The sequence below is a fragment of the Anguilla anguilla genome, chromosome 3 (assembly GCF_013347855.1).
Source record: "Anguilla anguilla isolate fAngAng1 chromosome 3, fAngAng1.pri, whole genome shotgun sequence".
Classification (NCBI taxonomy): Eukaryota; Metazoa; Chordata; class Actinopteri; order Anguilliformes; family Anguillidae; genus Anguilla; species Anguilla anguilla.
Window position 1 is genome coordinate 18045578 of NC_049203.1, and position 17668 is coordinate 18063245.

Genomic DNA, 17668 nt, shown 5'->3' on the forward strand with positions numbered 1-17668 from the left:
CTAATCGTTGATTAAACCATACCATAGGTTTTCTAATCCTAACCACACATTACCTTGCAGTTTGTTTGTTCATTTATTACTTATACATTTTTGTCACGGAAGCTGTCATTTTGTGTACATGCAGACAAATACAACAACAACAACAACAACAACAACAACAATAATAATAATAATAATAGTAAATCACACACATAATTGTAATGTGCATTAAATAAATTTGTCATTTATATGAAAAGGAGTGCAATCAGTGAAGTGGCAGATATCCCTGGGATACACAATAAAGCAGAATCAGTTTCCATTATTCTACAAAAATGTTTTCTCAAGAAAACATTAAATCTCTAAAGTGGTCTCCAATAAAATTACAGAGCTGCTGTATTTAACTCAAAAGATGGGTAATCTAGAAAAATGTTTTTATATCCATTTGGCTGCTCTGTGATACAAAATATGCCTTTTGAAATAATTTAATTCAAAAATGAACCCATGGAAGACACTCAGTCATTCTCAGAGACATGCAGATATTTCAAAAAAAAAAGAGCTTAGAGGTTTGTGAGCTACCATATTTTAAATAATCATTTTCAGTCTGATGGCTGTCTGACTGCTTTCAATGGAAGTTTGGAATATAACTGCATCAGTTTGTGGTTCATTAATTAAATAGAAAAGGTTTCAGTGTATGTCCATTCATGCTGTCATTACTGATAAAAAAGATATCAAACAGCAAAATGTTTAGTGTCAACTCTGATACTTTTCAGTACAACAGAGAGTATTGTGTCCTTAAATTTTTTTAGAAGTGTCATATTCCTAGAAACACACACATTTTATGAAAACTGAAGACATTTTACCCATGCTCACTAGAGAAAATCAGAGTTATGTAATCCAGTATACATGAAAAGGTTTTGTTCATGGTAAAATAAAATTGAGCTCAGTACTAGAATACTGAAAGAATTCTGATGAAAAGGCATTTTCCATTTCCCTGCCACTGTACAAATCAGTGTCCTCTAAAAATAAATGTAGGTGAAAGCTACAGCCACTCAAGGTAGTCATATATTTATACAGGTGTGATTACTTATGTCATTCTGCCTGGACTGGCACAATTCACGTTATTACAACATTCAAGGACTTTGGATCTGCCGTTTCAGCTGTTTGCTTAACCCTTCTTTTCTCTTCGCACCCATAAACTGTCACCAGCAAGTAGAAGAAGATGTATTTTAGTCATGTGACAAGTGCAAATTCTAACATAATCAGACACATCACGCAGGTACATTCTTTAAACAAGACTGTTGTCCCTGCAGTCAGTTTCATCTGCTTATTACGATTGTTCATTAACATTTTTGAGCATTCTAGCTGACTTGACCGCTGGCGCGTTTAGCAGGCTATAGCGGATTATGTCTGATGGCAAGCATTCACACTCGGGACGCATTTTCACTTACGGTTGCAACTCCTGATAGTCATTCTCTGTGTGCCGAGGTGCAGTTTCAGTACTGTAATGTGTCTGATTATGTTAGAATAAGCAAACTTCATAAAACAGGACGCCCGGTGCCGTGGATACTTTAGAAACATGTCTAGCAAGGTATGAACAGAGATGTTAAGAGAGTGAACTCAAAGGAGCAATTGAGCAGCTGGTAGGACTTGTTTAGGCCTGCAATTTCAGTCTGTCGATGACCAAAGAGGCAGCCATTGCATTTTTCAGATAAGATGACACACTGAGAGGTGTATATTGTGTTCACATTTGAATTCAAACAGACTTCATGGGTGTATTCTGTAAAACAGCAGGGCTCAGAGTCATCATTGTTGTAATGATAGCCTTGGTGGTTTTCTGCTAACTCCCCCCTCCGCTCATTGTGGTGTCTTAAGCGGGCCATTCTGATCCTTAGAGCAGAAGGTTGGGCAACTGGTCATTGACACGACCCATGGTCGCTTGTGGCCGACTGTCACAAACACGGCAAATAGCACTGCGTATGGGTTTTGTCATGTTCCTGTATATCCTGAATGTTTTCATATTGATTTGAAACACCTGTGAAGTGTTTGTGTTCTTCTGTCAATGCATGCATTTGTATTTATTTTAAAAGTTTATTTAACAGGGACACCGTATAATAAAACATGGACTTTAAGCTTGAAATCTTGATGCACGATACAGAGATATAGCTGACCAACTAATTTTCATCCCCAGTCGCTGGGCAGTTGAAAAAAATGCATTAACACCTACATTAAAAACAACATTACACACAACACAAACACTTACATTACAAACAACAAAATATTTCCTACAATACACTATATGCACAATCACAGTGGATATACATTAAAAACGATGTACATTACAAGAAAAGAATCATATTATGAGTTTAAAATTAAATTAATGTTTGATTGTCCTTTATCCATCTTTATAACATTGTGGGAAAATAATGATTATCTGGAGAAGTGTTGATGTGGGAGGGGAGAGAGTTCCATATTTTAACTTCCTTAACAGAGAAGACCGACTGAGCAAATTTTGTAAATCTTAAGTGGACAACACATGGTTGAGGACCATGTAATTCTGCTGTTGTTATCAGAGCAGAACTTAATGAATTCTTTCAAAGGGGATGGTGCCATGTCGTGGATGATCTTAAAAACGAACTGTACAATGAATGATGGCCTAGTGGATGACCAAACACTGCTTTCACTTCTGAAGAAAAACTGTTGAACAGATCAAGAACACTTCCCAAGATGTAGGCATAGATGTGTCAAAGAGACTACACCTGCATCGCCTCAGAGGGTTCACTGCGATATGCAAATCACTGGAAAGCCTCAAGAACAGAACAGCCAGGTTAGAGTTTGCAAAAAAGTGATAAAAACAATAGAGATCTGGAACAAAGTCTTATAGACAGGGGAGATAAATATGAACCTGTACCAAAGTGATAGAAAGAATAAAGTGTGGAGAGAGAAAGAAACTGCTCATGATCCACAGCATACCACTCCATCATTGAAACATGATAGAGGTAATATTATGGTTTGGACATACATGGCTGAGGTGTTCAGAAACATCGTATCTGCTCAGATACAATCAAATGCCTCAAAACTAATTGGGCGGTGCTTCACCTTGCAGCAGAACAATGACCCCAAACACACAGCTAAAGCAACTAAAAAGTGGAATGTAATTGATTGGCCAGTCACCGATCCTGAATCGAATTGCGTTTAATTTTCTGCAGACGAGACTGAAGGCAAAAATTCTCCAAATCAAACGGAAACTGAAGATGGCTTCAGTATATGCTTGCCAGGGAAAATACCCAGCATCTGGTGATGTTCATGGGTCACAGACTTCAGGCAGTCATCAAATGCAAAGGATTTCCAACCAAGTACTAAATAAGATGACTTTGTTTCAAATTGTGTTAATTGTTTCCTATTACTTTTGCCCCCCCCCCCCCCCAAAAAAAAACAAAAAAACAAAAATTGTTTAATTGAGTCACTATATACTTAAGGACTGTACTGTACATGTCTATATATAATGTAATGACAAGTTAATATATAATGCAATGAAGTTCATACGTAATTACTCATGAAAACTATTATGCCCTGAGCATGTTTAAAGACACAATCCAAGTCAGATGCAAGGGCACATCTGTATGTCGTCATATATACTTTTTTCATTTTTGTCATTTTTTTTCATATAATGTAAAAATTAAAAAAAATGCTTGAAATTTCTATCTTAGAAGAGTTTGAAGCATGATGTAAGCAAAATCTAATGTTGACTGACTAGAAAGGCCAGACCATTCGTAATATGTTCATAATAAACCTCACCCACACAAGAAAGGAAAACTAAGCTTTTGGTTGTGTTCAAAGCCAAAGTGACCACAAATGTCAGTCAGCAACACCAGTCTGCCCATACAATGGCAATACAAATAATTTTTCTTCAGTTGTTCAGTGACATACTTTTGTTTTGTTAGTGTTCATACTTTTGTTAACCTCTTTCGGTTTAGATCATTGGTATGCAAAGATGCCAATTAGCAGTGCTCATTGGATTTCAAAGCAGCCTAGCAATCCTATACTTAGTGTCACAAATTGGTCTTCATCAATCTTATTATTTGCATTCTCACTATAAATAAAGAGTTATATGAACTATCTAGGCAGCAAGCTATTTGGCTATAATTTATAAGAAGACTGCACCCAAGAGGCTACATAGTTTATCTTACCCTGTTTCAGAGTTTCTCGGTCAAGCTTCCTGCTTGGGTTTGTTATATTTCTGTTAATCAAATCAAATCAAAGGTGTCCCTTAGATAACTTTCTCAGGCCTTTAGTTTCTATATAGGCGAAAAAGACATTGTCGATACGTCAAATATCATTTCTAATATATAAGTATGCACTGTGTGCAGTCACAGAGCTTCCTTGTTCCTCACAGACGACCGTCTGACTTCATGGGAATTAAGAGCGGTCAGATGAAAAACAAGGCCGTCATGTTTAAATGTGTGTTGTGCTACTGCCCTTAAATCAGTGTTAAATGGTACAAATGCAGGATGGCCCAGAGAACAATTCCACAAATTCCTGTAATCATAGGTGTGATTTAAGTCTGCCGGCCGAGCGCTGTGCAGACAGGGTTATTATGCCTCTTCACAGAGCCGGCATTATTTTTGTGCGATAGAACAGTGTGGGCAAGCATCAGACCTATACTCTGACACCACTGAATATTACGGCATCGGTAAAGGCATTTCAGTGACTATGACACCTTCGAGGTTTGCATTTTGAGGTATTGTGCGTAATCCCTCCTCTAGAAATGGGCAACATTGAATGTCCTGAAAAGGGCTATACAAATAAAATGTATTATTGTTGAGGCATCCATTAAATGTTGTGGTCTGGCAGAGTCCTCATCCCATCAAATAAATAATTCCAAACAACAATTGATATTTTTGAAAATAGCTTACTATTTAAAAAAAATATTCCTATTTCTTGTCCTGTCGGCCATTTTATTCATTTTTTCCACGTGACATATAACACTTAACAACACTTCAACACAGAACACACAACGCTTAAAACATTAGCATTTAACATATAACACATAAAAGACCAGACCTGTAAAGAAAACAGAAAGCAGGTAGCTTCCTCATTCCTTTATTTTCTCCAAAGAGTGTTGTGTTTACCCAGAGACAAGCTATCCCCTGATGAACACTTTTTTAAGGTACAGAATTACAAACAAATGAAGCAGGAGTCAGGGGAGGGTCTTTGAACACCTTCCAAAGGACTTGCTGAGAATAGTTTCCATGTGACCAGTCATTTACTCCTAGCATTTGACAGACAGCCACATTTTTTGAAGACATGATGATCACAGATCTTAGATTTACAACATTATTGCAATGAGGGGCTTTTCTGAAAATATATTTTCCCACACAACATTTTGCTACTGACCATAGGACCTCTAATCTACATATTATCTCTACACCTCTCTAGTTCCAGCAAAGGAGCACAAAAACTGCTGTGGTTCTCATACAAGTTCTTCATACATCATAGACATCACCCCAATTGACCCCCAAGCTAGTGTAACTATAAACAAGCACTGTTCACAGAGCTGTGACAGTCATTATATATGTTACCATTATCTATCATATGATCAAATAAATCAACTCTAGCACCTGCCCCAGTAGTTTCCTGTCAGGCTGCTATAACTAGTGATTTATGAAGTGGAGACAAATACGGTCCCCAATAAATCTGCGATTGATAGAAGAAGAACAAAAGCAATAATTATCACTACATAAATATGGTTGTAGTTTAAGGAATGGAATTATTTTTAACAGGTAAAATCGCAAACAAGTTACACATTGATTTTTTGTACAATATAGACAACCACCACAGCACAAGAAAACATCTTAAGAGCACAATGTATTCTTGTCTAAGGCTTGGCTGTGTGTTGTTTGAGGTCACAAGCTTTTTTATGTCATTCTCCAGGCTAGAGCAGTTTGTGCATAGTTTGTGGATAGAAACAGGTTTACACACTGACACAAGGGCCTCTGTGTTATAACAATCAGAGGCACTGTGACTATTCTTTATGCAAAAAACAGACCGTGGGGTCATTGCTGTTGTTATTTTCTATGACACTCAGGTGAAGCCACAAGGGAAAAAAACAAAGCTGCATGGCTATCCCAGGCAAGCCTAGACAGACATCCTATTTGTAGAATTTGGGGTTCCATTACAAGCTGCAAGCAAACAAATCATCTAGTCTATTTTAGAAATGTTGCGGTAGTCAATATTCATTATCCATACAGACAGACCTTCGTGTAAATTGAGAGAGCATAACTGACAGTTCGCACTAATATTTTTTAATACAATAATATTGACTAACTTTCCCATAGTTAGAATTTAGTCATGTTTGTAGCTGTAGTGTTCTCGTGCAGTGTGTTGAAACTCTGACTAAACACCAAGTTTAAACCGTAGCCAATGAAGACAGAGTCGTAGTAAGTTTGACCATTTACTGTCACACTTCTTCATTAACAAGCTGGTGAAAACTTTAAATAAAAACAACACAAAAATATTCGTTGTCCGTGTTCTTAACTAAATATTACATTGTACGTCGCTGTAAATATGAATATACATGTTTTGCACTGTAGGTAGCAGTTACTCTGGCTACTAGCATTGCTGTTAGCTTGTACACAATAAACAAAACCGTTTTTAAATAACTTATCAAACATCATTTTTAACAAAATATTTGAACGTCCGACTAGGAGATGCTTTTTGACGTCTGTGGACGTGCAAGACAGGTGCAGGAAATCGACATGTGATTAATGAAATATTTTTTTAAATTTGTGATTAAACAAATAAATAATATGTATCATATGTATCATTAATAGGCGTAGTGTTGAGGTATAAGCGCTCACCCGCCGCCGGGTTCAATACCAGCAGCGGTTGTGTTGGATGCTCATGGATTGTACCACGTCATCATGACGCAAAATACTCTATAAATACTGACTTGAAACAGTCGGCTGTGTAGTTATGGAGAGCCCGATACGGACATCGCAGGCAGGATTTGTTATTATTTTGCATTTAGACTAAAAACCTTTTCGAACATTGCTTTCCAACTTCAGCTACAGTGATAGCTAAGTTTGGAGAGGAGAAAAGGGCAATTTAGTATTCTTTGCAGATAATACAGTTTCAGTGCTTGTGCCGATCGATAAAAACGCACAAAGGGATTTTGACTGAAAATATAGAATATGGACAACGCTGGATCCAAAAAAAATCGCTGTGGTAGGTTTTTCGCCATATTGCTTGCTTGTCTGATCATGATAATTCATTCTTTGAGTAGCCAACGTTTAATTTCCTTGCAATTGGTGAATTAATGTAATAGTACTTGAACGTGTTTAATATGCCCAATACACCGTAATTGATATCATGCAAATTCTTGCAGAATCTGCCCGCAATTTCTTTACATCTGCGAAGTTTCTTATATATCTTGGACATGCCCTGTCAACTTGGGTAAGTATCAGCGATAAATATTGCGAAACATATCTGAGGATGCATCAAAATTACAACAGTACACACTTACACTGGACACATCTAACAGTTTATCTATGACTATTTTCTGTTGACAGGTGTCACTATGTGTGCATGCACAGACTCAGAGAATCAGATGAATTTATTCAATACTTATACAAAAAATGTTGCTTGACTGCAGTGCTGCCCGAGGAATTCAGATTACATTTGCAGCAAAAGATATTTTCCAAAAGTACACGGATCTTCTGTCTGTGAATCTTTTACCCTGTCTCCCCCCCCCCCCAAGAACGTCTACTCCCACAACAGGTTTACCACACTATAACAGCTGGCCAGAGGTGGACAATCCAGGTTCTAAAAGTAAAAGTTCATCCCAGGATTTTGTTCCAGTCACCTGGATTTGCTAATGAGCACCATTCTTCAGCCAGGAGATAGAGCTAAATCAGCTGGCTGAGTTCAGGGGTGGATGAAATACATGGCAGGACTTTTACTTTCTGACCCCTGGATTGTCCACCTCTGCAGCCAGCTACCTGCACACTGAAGAATTTGGAGTAGCCTAGGTTAGGTGTGTGATTCGTGTTCATATTTCCTGTTTGACATTTGGTGTACTTGATTTTCAGGGAGACCGGATGTGGAATTTCGCTGTGGCCGTGTTTCTGGTGGAGCTGTACGGCAATAGCCTGTTGCTGACGGCCGTATACGGGCTTGTGGTAGCAGGGTCAGTGCTGCTGCTTGGAGCCATTATCGGAGATTGGGTGGACAAAAACCCCAGATTGAAAGGTGTGAGAAACTTTTTTGTGTGGTGTATCCTTTTACCCTGATCCATATAAAGATAAAAAACATTATATATAAAAAAAAAAAAGAATCAACACAAATGCCATACCTGCCAACAGTCATGTGGCAGGTGAGAAACCAAAACAAAATGGTGGACATGATTAGATAAACAAAACAAAAAACAAACAAACACACAGAAAACATACAACCACATAAAGCATCTAGTCCCAAATTGCATTTCTTTGTTGGACAACATGACATTGGCCGCATGTCCCATAAGATCATAATTATTAGTAATAAGAAAGAAGAATAAAAAAATATATATATATATTATTTTTCATAAACCTACACTTCAAATCAAGGATTTTGTTTTGTATTTGTCTGTTTGCTTTTTTCAGTTTGTGAGTTGTTTTTATCAGCGCCTCGACTGTTGTCTTTAAGGTTTTATTTTCCTGCTGCAGCTCTTGAATTAGCTCGTTGTTCATGCCAATGGCATTTTTCAAATGAATAATGTCTTTACTTACCGAAGCAAGGTCATTAACCACCCTCTCCAACAAATCCAGCTTTTTGAGCTTTATATTAATTTCTTCCATAGTACTCACGGTACCGCCGCCGCTCTCCGCCATTTCAGAGTCGCTTGAACCAAGCTGCGATCTTGTTCTCTTGGAGTCGGGCTGGTTTGGCATGTAGTGATAATAATTATCGATAAAACCTTCCAAACAAACAATCCTATCCAGCTTTTGGAAGCGGTAATCTTATAAATACAACGAATATTTATATTACAATGGGACGCGGTGAAAAGATCCTCTCACATCCGCCTCACCAGGGCAGCCATGGTGTGAGAAGGTGTGAGAAACTTAACTCCAGAGTAGGATCTTACTTATGAACATTTAAAATATATTTTCGTTGACAATAGTCATTTAGTTTGGTAATAAAGTCATGTTTGAATATGTTTGTCAGATATTTCCAGAATTGCAAAAATATGTAGCTTTTTTTCCTTATTTTTCTCGTGTGCTTATCTTTTCAAAACAGTCGCCCAGACTTCCCTGCTGGTCCAGAACAGCGCTGTGATACTATGTGGGGTTCTCCTTATGGTGGTGTTTCGGTTTAAGTTGACACTTGAAGGAATGTACAACGGTTGGTTGCTTGTAAGTTGCCTACTTCACCTTTTTCTGTCCTCTCAAATTTTTAAATTAAATTTGTTGTGAAGCCAATGAGAAGCCAAGAAATGTATGCAAATTTTATTTTATACAAATGTAAGCAAATGTTCATTTTATACCCCTGCATCCAAATTTTGGATGACAGAAAATACATTTTATATACAGCACCTGTCAAGTGTTCACTATTATTAAAATGTTATTGAAAGGTCCTTCCATATATTATGCAAAATTTCTAACTATATTGCATTTTTAATCTTTCACCGGGTAACCAAATGAAGTAGAAGTTTATCAAAAAGTGCCATTTCACATATTTATATGAAAACATAAGTTTTCATAAGCATGAGCCTGCCATGTTCAGTTTAACTGTTTAAAATTAAGCAACATTTTCTTTTTTACAGTACTTATGGATCATCGTGGTGGCAGGGAGAGTTGATGAAATACCTTGTGTAAACATTGTGTTTCACTAATTTACATTTAAACTAAATTCTAATTAAAATTTTATGGAGGGGCTGCCTGATGTTTTTTTTCTGATTAAGTTCATCAGTCAGGTCTTGTGAATGTAATTCCCAGTGTTTGCAAAAGGGTCCGTTTTCTGGTTGCTTGTGAGGTTTGCTTGAATGCATGTATGGTGACAAACTAACAGGAGGCATTATAGTGCAAAAGGAGATGTTTTTGTTTGTAAGAGGCCCAGGGTTTGCAGGATGGGTTGTGCTAATCTTGTGCTGCCCACTGATTTTTCCATTCTGGGCTGAACAAGATCCAGGGTTCATGACCGCACGTTTAGCGAGATTTCTATCACATGTGACAGGAGAAATGTGGCTTGAGCAGTGTGTCAAATACCATTCATTTACCCATGCAAGCCAACTGTGTCAGAGAGAAAACCAGAATGGAACCCAGGTGGCCACTAAACATACGTACAGGTTACTTTCATACTGGTTAGATAACTGTGTGGTATAATAGTTAGGAATCTACGCTTGCAATCCAAAGGGTTTTGGTTTGAGTCCCAGCTGGACATTGCTATCGTACCCTTGTACAAGATATGGCTTCAGTAAAAACAGATTATCTGTAAACTGTGTAAGCTGTTCTGGACAAGACTACCTGCCAAATGGCAAAATATAATTGAAAAATGTTAAATGACTTTTTAAATGAGTTTGTTTGTTAACCGTTAGTTGCTTTTACATAACATGAGCTTTTCTTTACAGCCTTAATCCATGCCAATTTGCATAGCACACAGTTAACATTTATATAGCTGGGTAATTTCTGAGGAAGTTCAGGTTTATTATCATGTTAAAGAACAGGGTATAACCATGAATTTGAACTTACAGCTTTCTAGTTACGCACCCGGTCCCCTTAGAACAGTCCTGTGGTTCTGCTTCAGGCCTTACTTGGGAAATGTGTGTTCTCGCCTTCTAAAGATTCTCTTAATGGTCTTAACAATGGATTTGAATGAAAAAGCAGAGAATCCTGAGCAGCCGTTCTTCTTGTTGTGCTGTTTTACAGACTGCCTGCTACGTCATGGTCATCACCATTGCCAACATTGCCAATCTGGCCAGCACCGCCACCTCTATCACCATCCAGAGAGACTGGGTTGTTGTAGTAGCAGGAGAGGACAGGAGCAAACTGGCAGGTAAGGGTCTCAGCTTGTCTTAGGTTTACATGTGGAAATCAGAGCCAGCCAGCTGGCTACACCTCTATCAGAGGAAAGGGTTTATGACCTCACTTCGGTTTGTTAGGTAATAAAACCATTGTCACGTTGCAGAAAAGTGGTAGCAGAACTGGCCATCATCTGATTTCATATCTTGATGGAATGTTTACAACTGTTAAAGTCCAATGGCAGAACAGATTGATTTATGAACGCCCTGGATATGTACTATGTTGGTTTAGGGATACACATTAAACCCACTGACCAACCTGCAGCTCCCCTGAATATCCTACAGGAAATGTGTAAACTCCTTATCAGAAGATTTATGAAGGCAGAAAGAAACCGTAGTGTTTTATCCACTTAGGTCTTCAGATTGCTTAATGAGTACAGTGATGATTAGGCCTTTTTGTTAGCAGTCACAGAACCTAGATATCTGCAACAGACCTAAACCGTAACACCCTCTCGTTGGCGAGTCAACAGTGGTGGCGCCCAAATCACTGCCCATCTCCTCCTGGCTTCCAGTTCAACTCTTCCCTCCTGTTCCATAACCAGCAAGAGGCTCTTTCTGCTGCCTCCCCCAACCTGTGGGCTGCTGTTTTCCTCCCCTTTCCTGTCATTCCAATGGCTGTAAGCCACTCAACTATCTGCTTTTCAGTGTTGGCGACGTTGTTTTTTTCAGACAGGGAATCGTCAAACCATTTCCTGAGGCATTTGATTGGATTCTCCTCTATTGATGGAATGACCTCCCCCTGGACTTGCAGCTTGAACTTGTTGGTTATCTTCCCTTTCTTGTTCACCGTGCTCCTTGATTTCTTAGGTTTGAACTTCATCCTGGCCCATGTTGCCATGTCGCCAAGCGTCGTTAGGACCGACCTTGCCTCCACATGGGTTATAGTTGTTATAGTGAGGTCATCCATGTTGCCTCTTATTGGGGGCTGTCTGACACCCGATTCCATTCTTGGCCCTCAGGCTTCTTTCCTGGCAGCTGTTATGAGGAGGTTCATTCCCATGATGAAGAGGATTGGGGAGATTGTAAAGCCCGTGAGAGTTTATTGGCTGGGTTGATAGCCAGATTGAGAATCTGGAGGGGACACTGGAGAGCCACTTATTCTCTGCAGTTATTCTCTGCAGTCACTGCAGTGGGGAATTAATTAATTAATTAATTATCCTTTATTTAACCAGGAAGGTCCCATTGAGATACAATATCTCTTCTGCCAGGGCGTCCTGGTCAAGATGACAGCAGAAAAATAAAAGTTTCATATTAAAAACATACCAAAAGAAAAAAAAAAAAAAAAACAGAACAGACATACAAGGATCAGGAGCTAAAAGGCACTTGTTGCTAAAAGCAACATATGCATAGTGAATATGAATTCACTATGCATATGGGCTTCCTCATATTTCCTATCCAAATATTATATTAACCAGGCCAGGTCTTTATACTGTAGTTTCCATCATTAGACAGGGTGGAGACTACATGGTGGTATGTCCATTAGCGTTGTTGACTGACAAACCTGTAGCTTTGCGTGTCATATTTACTCTGCATCATGTTCTCTTCTTAGGTTTAATTAACTTTCTTTGTACTTTTCTTCATCAGACATGAATGCCACAGTGAGGATCATTGACCAGCTCACTAATATCCTGGCCCCGATGCTGGTTGGGCAGATCATGTCGTTCGGGTCCCATTTCTGCGGGTTCATCTCTGGCTGGGACCTCTGCTCCGTGTATCTGGAGTACTTCCTGGGCTGCGGGTTCATCTCTGGCTGGAACCTCTGCTCCATGTGTCTGGAGTACTTCCTGCTCTGGAAGGTGTACCAGAAGACCCCTGCATTGGCTATCAAGGCTGGACAGAAGGAGGAAGACCAGGAGCTGAAACAGCTCAACATCCAGCAAGGTGAAGCACAGTATCTCAGAACTTCCCATCTGTTCAACAAAATGTCTTCTTTCTGTAGAAAAAATGTTTCTTAATGAGCCAAACCCTTCAGTGCAGTTACATGGCTGGTGCTGGTGAAAGTGGTTACCCCCCTCCTTACTACAGTCAGGAGCTGTGTTATTTATTGCCATTTATTATGTTCCTCTTCTCGTCCACCACAGGGCTTGAGAGCGGCCAGAAACCAGCAGAGGGCTCTCAGCTGATGAACAAGGTGGAGCTGGCCAACGCGGAGTCCCAGAAGAAACTGAGCTGCTGCCATCAGATGTCCGAGCCCATCCGCACCTTCAGGGACGGTTGGGTGGCCTACTACAACCAGTCAATCTTCTTTGCAGGCATGTCTCTGGCCTTCCTCTACATGACAGTGCTCGGGTTCGACTGCATCACCACGGGCTATGCCTACACCCAGGGCCTGAACGGCTCCGTCCTCAGCCTACTCATGGGCGCCTCGGCCATCTCGGGAATCTGTGGCACGGTGGCCTTCACCTGGATGAGGAAGCGGTGCGGCTTGATTCGCACGGGCTTCATCTCAGGCTTGGCCCAGCTCTCCTGCCTCCTGCTCTGCGTCGTCTCCGTTTTCATGCCGGGCAGCCCCTTCGACCTGACCGTCTCGCCCTTCCAAGACATGGATGACGGCACCCTGCCAGAGGCCAATCCCACCCCGCTGGCCGTGCTCACCACCGAGCTGCAGAGACTGGTCAACGGGTCCACCACGATGTACGAGATGGAGCCGCAGGTGGAGTCCTACCTCTCCGTCAGCCTCCTGTTTGCTGGTGTCATTGCTGCTAGAGTTGGTAAGTATTTTTAGAGTCAGACCCTGAGTGAATTAAACAATGCTTTCTGTCACTGCCACATGTAATGAAACCAGTATTGAGAGAAGCTTTGCTTTCAAAGTTCAAAAGGGTTTTAAGAAATGATGCCAAGCTTAAGCAAATAACCTTTGAAACAGTGATCTATGACATGGAAATAAGAAGTCTCTTTATCAGTACCATAATTATAAAATGATGGATCCTTGAACAGAACTACAGCTCTGACTTGGCTATGTGATATAACTGCCATTTCCAGTTCCTAATCTCTAGAATTTTTTTTTTTTTTTTTTTTTTTTTACTGTCGTCTTCAGGTCTTTGGTCCTTCGATTTAACTGTAACCCAACTGATCCAAGAGAATGTGATTGAGTCTGAAAGAGGGGTAATCAATGGCATCCAGAACTCCATGAACTGCCTCCTGGACCTGCTGCACTTCATCATGGTCATTCTAGCGCCAAACCCAGAGGCCTTTGGTCTGCTGGTCATTATTTCAGTCGCTTTTATTGCCATGGGTCATATGATGTACTTTAGGTTTGCCTTTAAGAGCCTGAGAAGTCCTCTGGAGCAGAAAGCCGAAACAGACAGTCCCCCACTTCCTTCAGTTGTGTAACTCCATTACAGAGATGGTATCGCTGCAAACTGCAATTCCCACAAACCCTCCCTCCGCACCAGTGCAAGATATATCCCAGCTATTGAACTAATAGACATTTTTAGTAACAGCCTGAGCAGCAGCTACATTCATTTAACTCAGAGCAATGCTATTTTATCAGCGCAGATTTCATTAGCCATGAATATTAAGGAGGAATGCAGTTTTTATGCAAGAGACCTTCAGAAGCACAGGCAGAGATGTGATGATTTGTATCGATGCAGTGTGGCAAGAGAATTTCTAGTATTACATAGCTCCTCTAAACTACAGGTGGCACATTTAAAAAAATGTTTTTACAGGGCAAAAGGAGGGAAAGAACAATTTTTAAAGTACCTTCTGTTCGATTCTTTGTTAGAGCTGTAAAACCAAGTGTAAGGCCTTGCCTTTGACAGTGTTTTTGTCAACCTATAGTTTATATAGTGCATTCGCGATTAGTTATAATACAGAATACTCTGCATTTATTATCTAGCTTAGTATTTTGTTTATATAACCTTAGGAATATGTGTTTTAAGTTGCTTAACTCAAACATGGGATGAAGTGTCTTTAAGAAGTGGTTAAAGGGTCAAACAAATTATTCATGAATACATGCCGATATTTTCATGCTTTATGAACCTCTATTGTAAACTTTTTTTTTCACAGTATTCTGTAATCCTTCATGGTGCTAATGCGTTATTATTAACCAAGTGAGTAAGCTATGCAGTCACATTTAAAATATATTTACCAAAGTGGATTTTCTAACGCAACATAAGGAAGTGAGGGGAAATATTTTTTGGTTTGTCAACATTCTGTGCATGGTATGAATACAGTGTAGTACGATTGCGTAGTCATCTTTATAACGTGCATATGTCCCATGGCAAACATTCTCGAGGCTCCGCAGCAGATATAGCCTACTATAGTACATAGTAAATAGCTTTTCCCTGAGTTTAGGATAATCTTTTTCTCATTTGATTGTTACACAGGCACTTTAATCAATCATTGTCCATGATGAGTAGTGGACACTTTCAGCCCTGTTTTTAGCATTTACATTTTTTCACAAGGCTGAAATCCTTCCCTCTCCTGCTCTTGTCTGCTTTCGAAAGCCGACTCTGAGACTGTCTGGTCTCTCAGGATCCTCCCAGTCTTCAGACTGTGACTTCCGCTAGAAAGCACAGCGTGGTTCACAAAAACTCAAGTTTTAACACTGGGAAAAAGCTGCCTTACATGTTTCAGTAATGCCTTTTTATGAATTCAGTGTCATTTACCAGACCTCATCCACATGTTGGATAAGTAGGCCCCCAACCCCCCACCCACCTTCTTGGAGTGAAAACTCCAATTAACACCTTCAGGTTGACTGTAATTGCTATTAGACCCTGATTCAATCGAAGCACAAGCCTGGTCCTTAAATATAGTCCTTGGTGTCACAAGTTGAAAGTCAATGTTGCTTTACCCACCCCCCCTTGCATTCTCACAAGGTGTAACTAAATTGGCAGTTACACAAATCAACAAAAATATTTTGAGATGGTGAGAGAATGAAGAATAAATGCAGAACACAGGGAAGTTGGGTGGATCATCCTGTTAATTCACTGCTCTAGTGCATGGATGGGCCTCACGGTCAGGTACAGAATCCCAACCATATCGGTGCTAAACTGAGGCCGGTAGGGTCGGGAGGGTTGACGTCATTACACACCAGCAAACCCCCACTGGTCATTTTGGTACCTGAAAGTCTACCTATTAAGCTGCACAACGAGCATCTTCCTACGACTCATGTCTGTGCCAGATCAACTTGCAAACTGCTGTGCAATAAGGAACATGGCTCAGAAGATGATTGGGTATTTCAAATTGGGGGGGGGGGGGGGGGGGGGGGGGGAAGGAGAGAAAAGCATGCACAATTTGAGTAAACGAGATACTCAAAGGAAAGGTGAAGGACAGATAATATTGTGATTAGTCTGAATCAGGGGCCTGGTTCAATTCAATATCCGGTCACTCTAGGTCCTTGGAAAATCTTTCTTATACCTAGGGGTGCACCTGGAAAACTGTGGAAAGTCCTGGATTGCACTGAGGGTTTGGCAAGGCATAACAAACAATATTGAGGTTGGGCAGTTGCCAGCCTACCTCAGCTAGTAGGTGGTCAGTGCGGCAGGTTTATATTGGATTCCAAAATCGAGTTGGTTTCTGTATGAAAATGCTGACAGCAGTAGTCCTTCCTCCAAGCCTCAGCAGAAAGGCTTTCCATGGAAAACCTCAATCAAGATTAGAAATAAACAAATTGGCAAGAGCAGGATAACATGAGAACTAATGTTTTCCAGCTGGGGAGGTCTTGGGAACATTTCTAATTAAGACGCACAGTGCTGTTTTCATGTTCATTAAACTAACAAACGTTATTACACAAAACAATGTGCAGATAATTATGATTGTGAGATTAACATTGGTCATTTGTGATATTAAATGTTTTTTTTTTACTTTGTCAAAAAATTTTTTATGGCATTTCTTTAAATAGAGTCCTGTATTGCATAGAATGCGTTAGCTTTAGATATGTGAGGTGGTGTGCTTTATTTCCTAATTTGGAGGAAAACAAAATATGGCACATGCCTCCACAATGCTTTTGACACTGATGTACCGTTAATGTAAAATGTTCTTTAAAATACTTGGAATATGTTTAAGTTCAATATTGACTAGTTTTTCAGGATAAAGAAAATGCTTTAAAGACATACAACTTGTTTTATATTGATCCTTTGCATTGTTTTCGATCGTGTAAAATTATTTTGGGTTACAGTTTTGTAATTGTGTAAATACCACACTGTGATTGTACAAACAAGCACTCCGACACTCTATTGAGGAGAATGTAAAAGAGTGACCTTGTGTTGCACGTGTTCTCTGAAATAAAGTTAAGGATCCATCAAACCGCTTTCTGTTTGCATTAGTAACAACAACAAAAAATCATACATACCAATTTTACTCCAATAAGGTCAATGTGGAGAGAAGAGTGGCTGACTTGGTTTCACAGAACACACATTCTTTAACCCCAGTTTGTCCAACTTATTCAGTTTTTCATAAGTCTTATCCAAAGAATCAACACAGCTTCCCCTTTATGTACCTTGCATGTCAGGGTACAAAACTGCCCTTGGGAATCAAACCAGCAACCTCGGGGTTATAACCCATTTTGAAATCAGACTACACTGCCGCCATAAACGACCAAAGAGGACTGATCTATGCTGACGTAAAGCAAAATTCTGCTTTAAATACTGACATTTCATTGCTATCCAACAAAAAAAAAAGGAATGCTGAAGT

The 17668-nt window shown here is 39.7% G+C and overlaps 1 protein-coding gene across 1 annotated transcript; it reads left to right on the plus strand.

Annotated features, from left to right (window-relative positions):
- The first annotated feature begins 6938 nt into the window (after nt 1-6938).
- slc40a1 (solute carrier family 40 member 1) lies at nt 6939-17281 on the plus strand. The gene is made up of 8 exons (XM_035409727.1): nt 6939-7203; nt 7364-7431; nt 8067-8226; nt 9253-9368; nt 10881-11007; nt 12617-12913; nt 13114-13743; nt 14070-17281. The coding sequence occupies exons 1-8, from the start codon at nt 7170-7172 to the stop codon at nt 14363-14365; spliced, it is 1728 nt and encodes a 575-aa protein (XP_035265618.1). The 5' UTR covers nt 6939-7169; the 3' UTR covers nt 14366-17281.
- The last annotated feature ends 387 nt before the right edge of the window (nt 17282-17668 follow it).

Excerpts from the sequence above, each read along its gene's own strand:
- slc40a1 (XM_035409727.1), top strand. The coding sequence starts at position 7,170 with ATGGACAACGCTGGATCCAAAAAAAATCGCTGTG. Across the intron at positions 7,204-7,363 it reads ATCCAAAAAAAATCGCTGTG|AATCTGCCCGCAATTTCTTT; the intron begins GTAGGTTTTTCG and ends AAATTCTTGCAG. Across the intron at positions 7,432-8,066 it reads GACATGCCCTGTCAACTTGG|GGAGACCGGATGTGGAATTT; the intron begins GTAAGTATCAGC and ends CTTGATTTTCAG.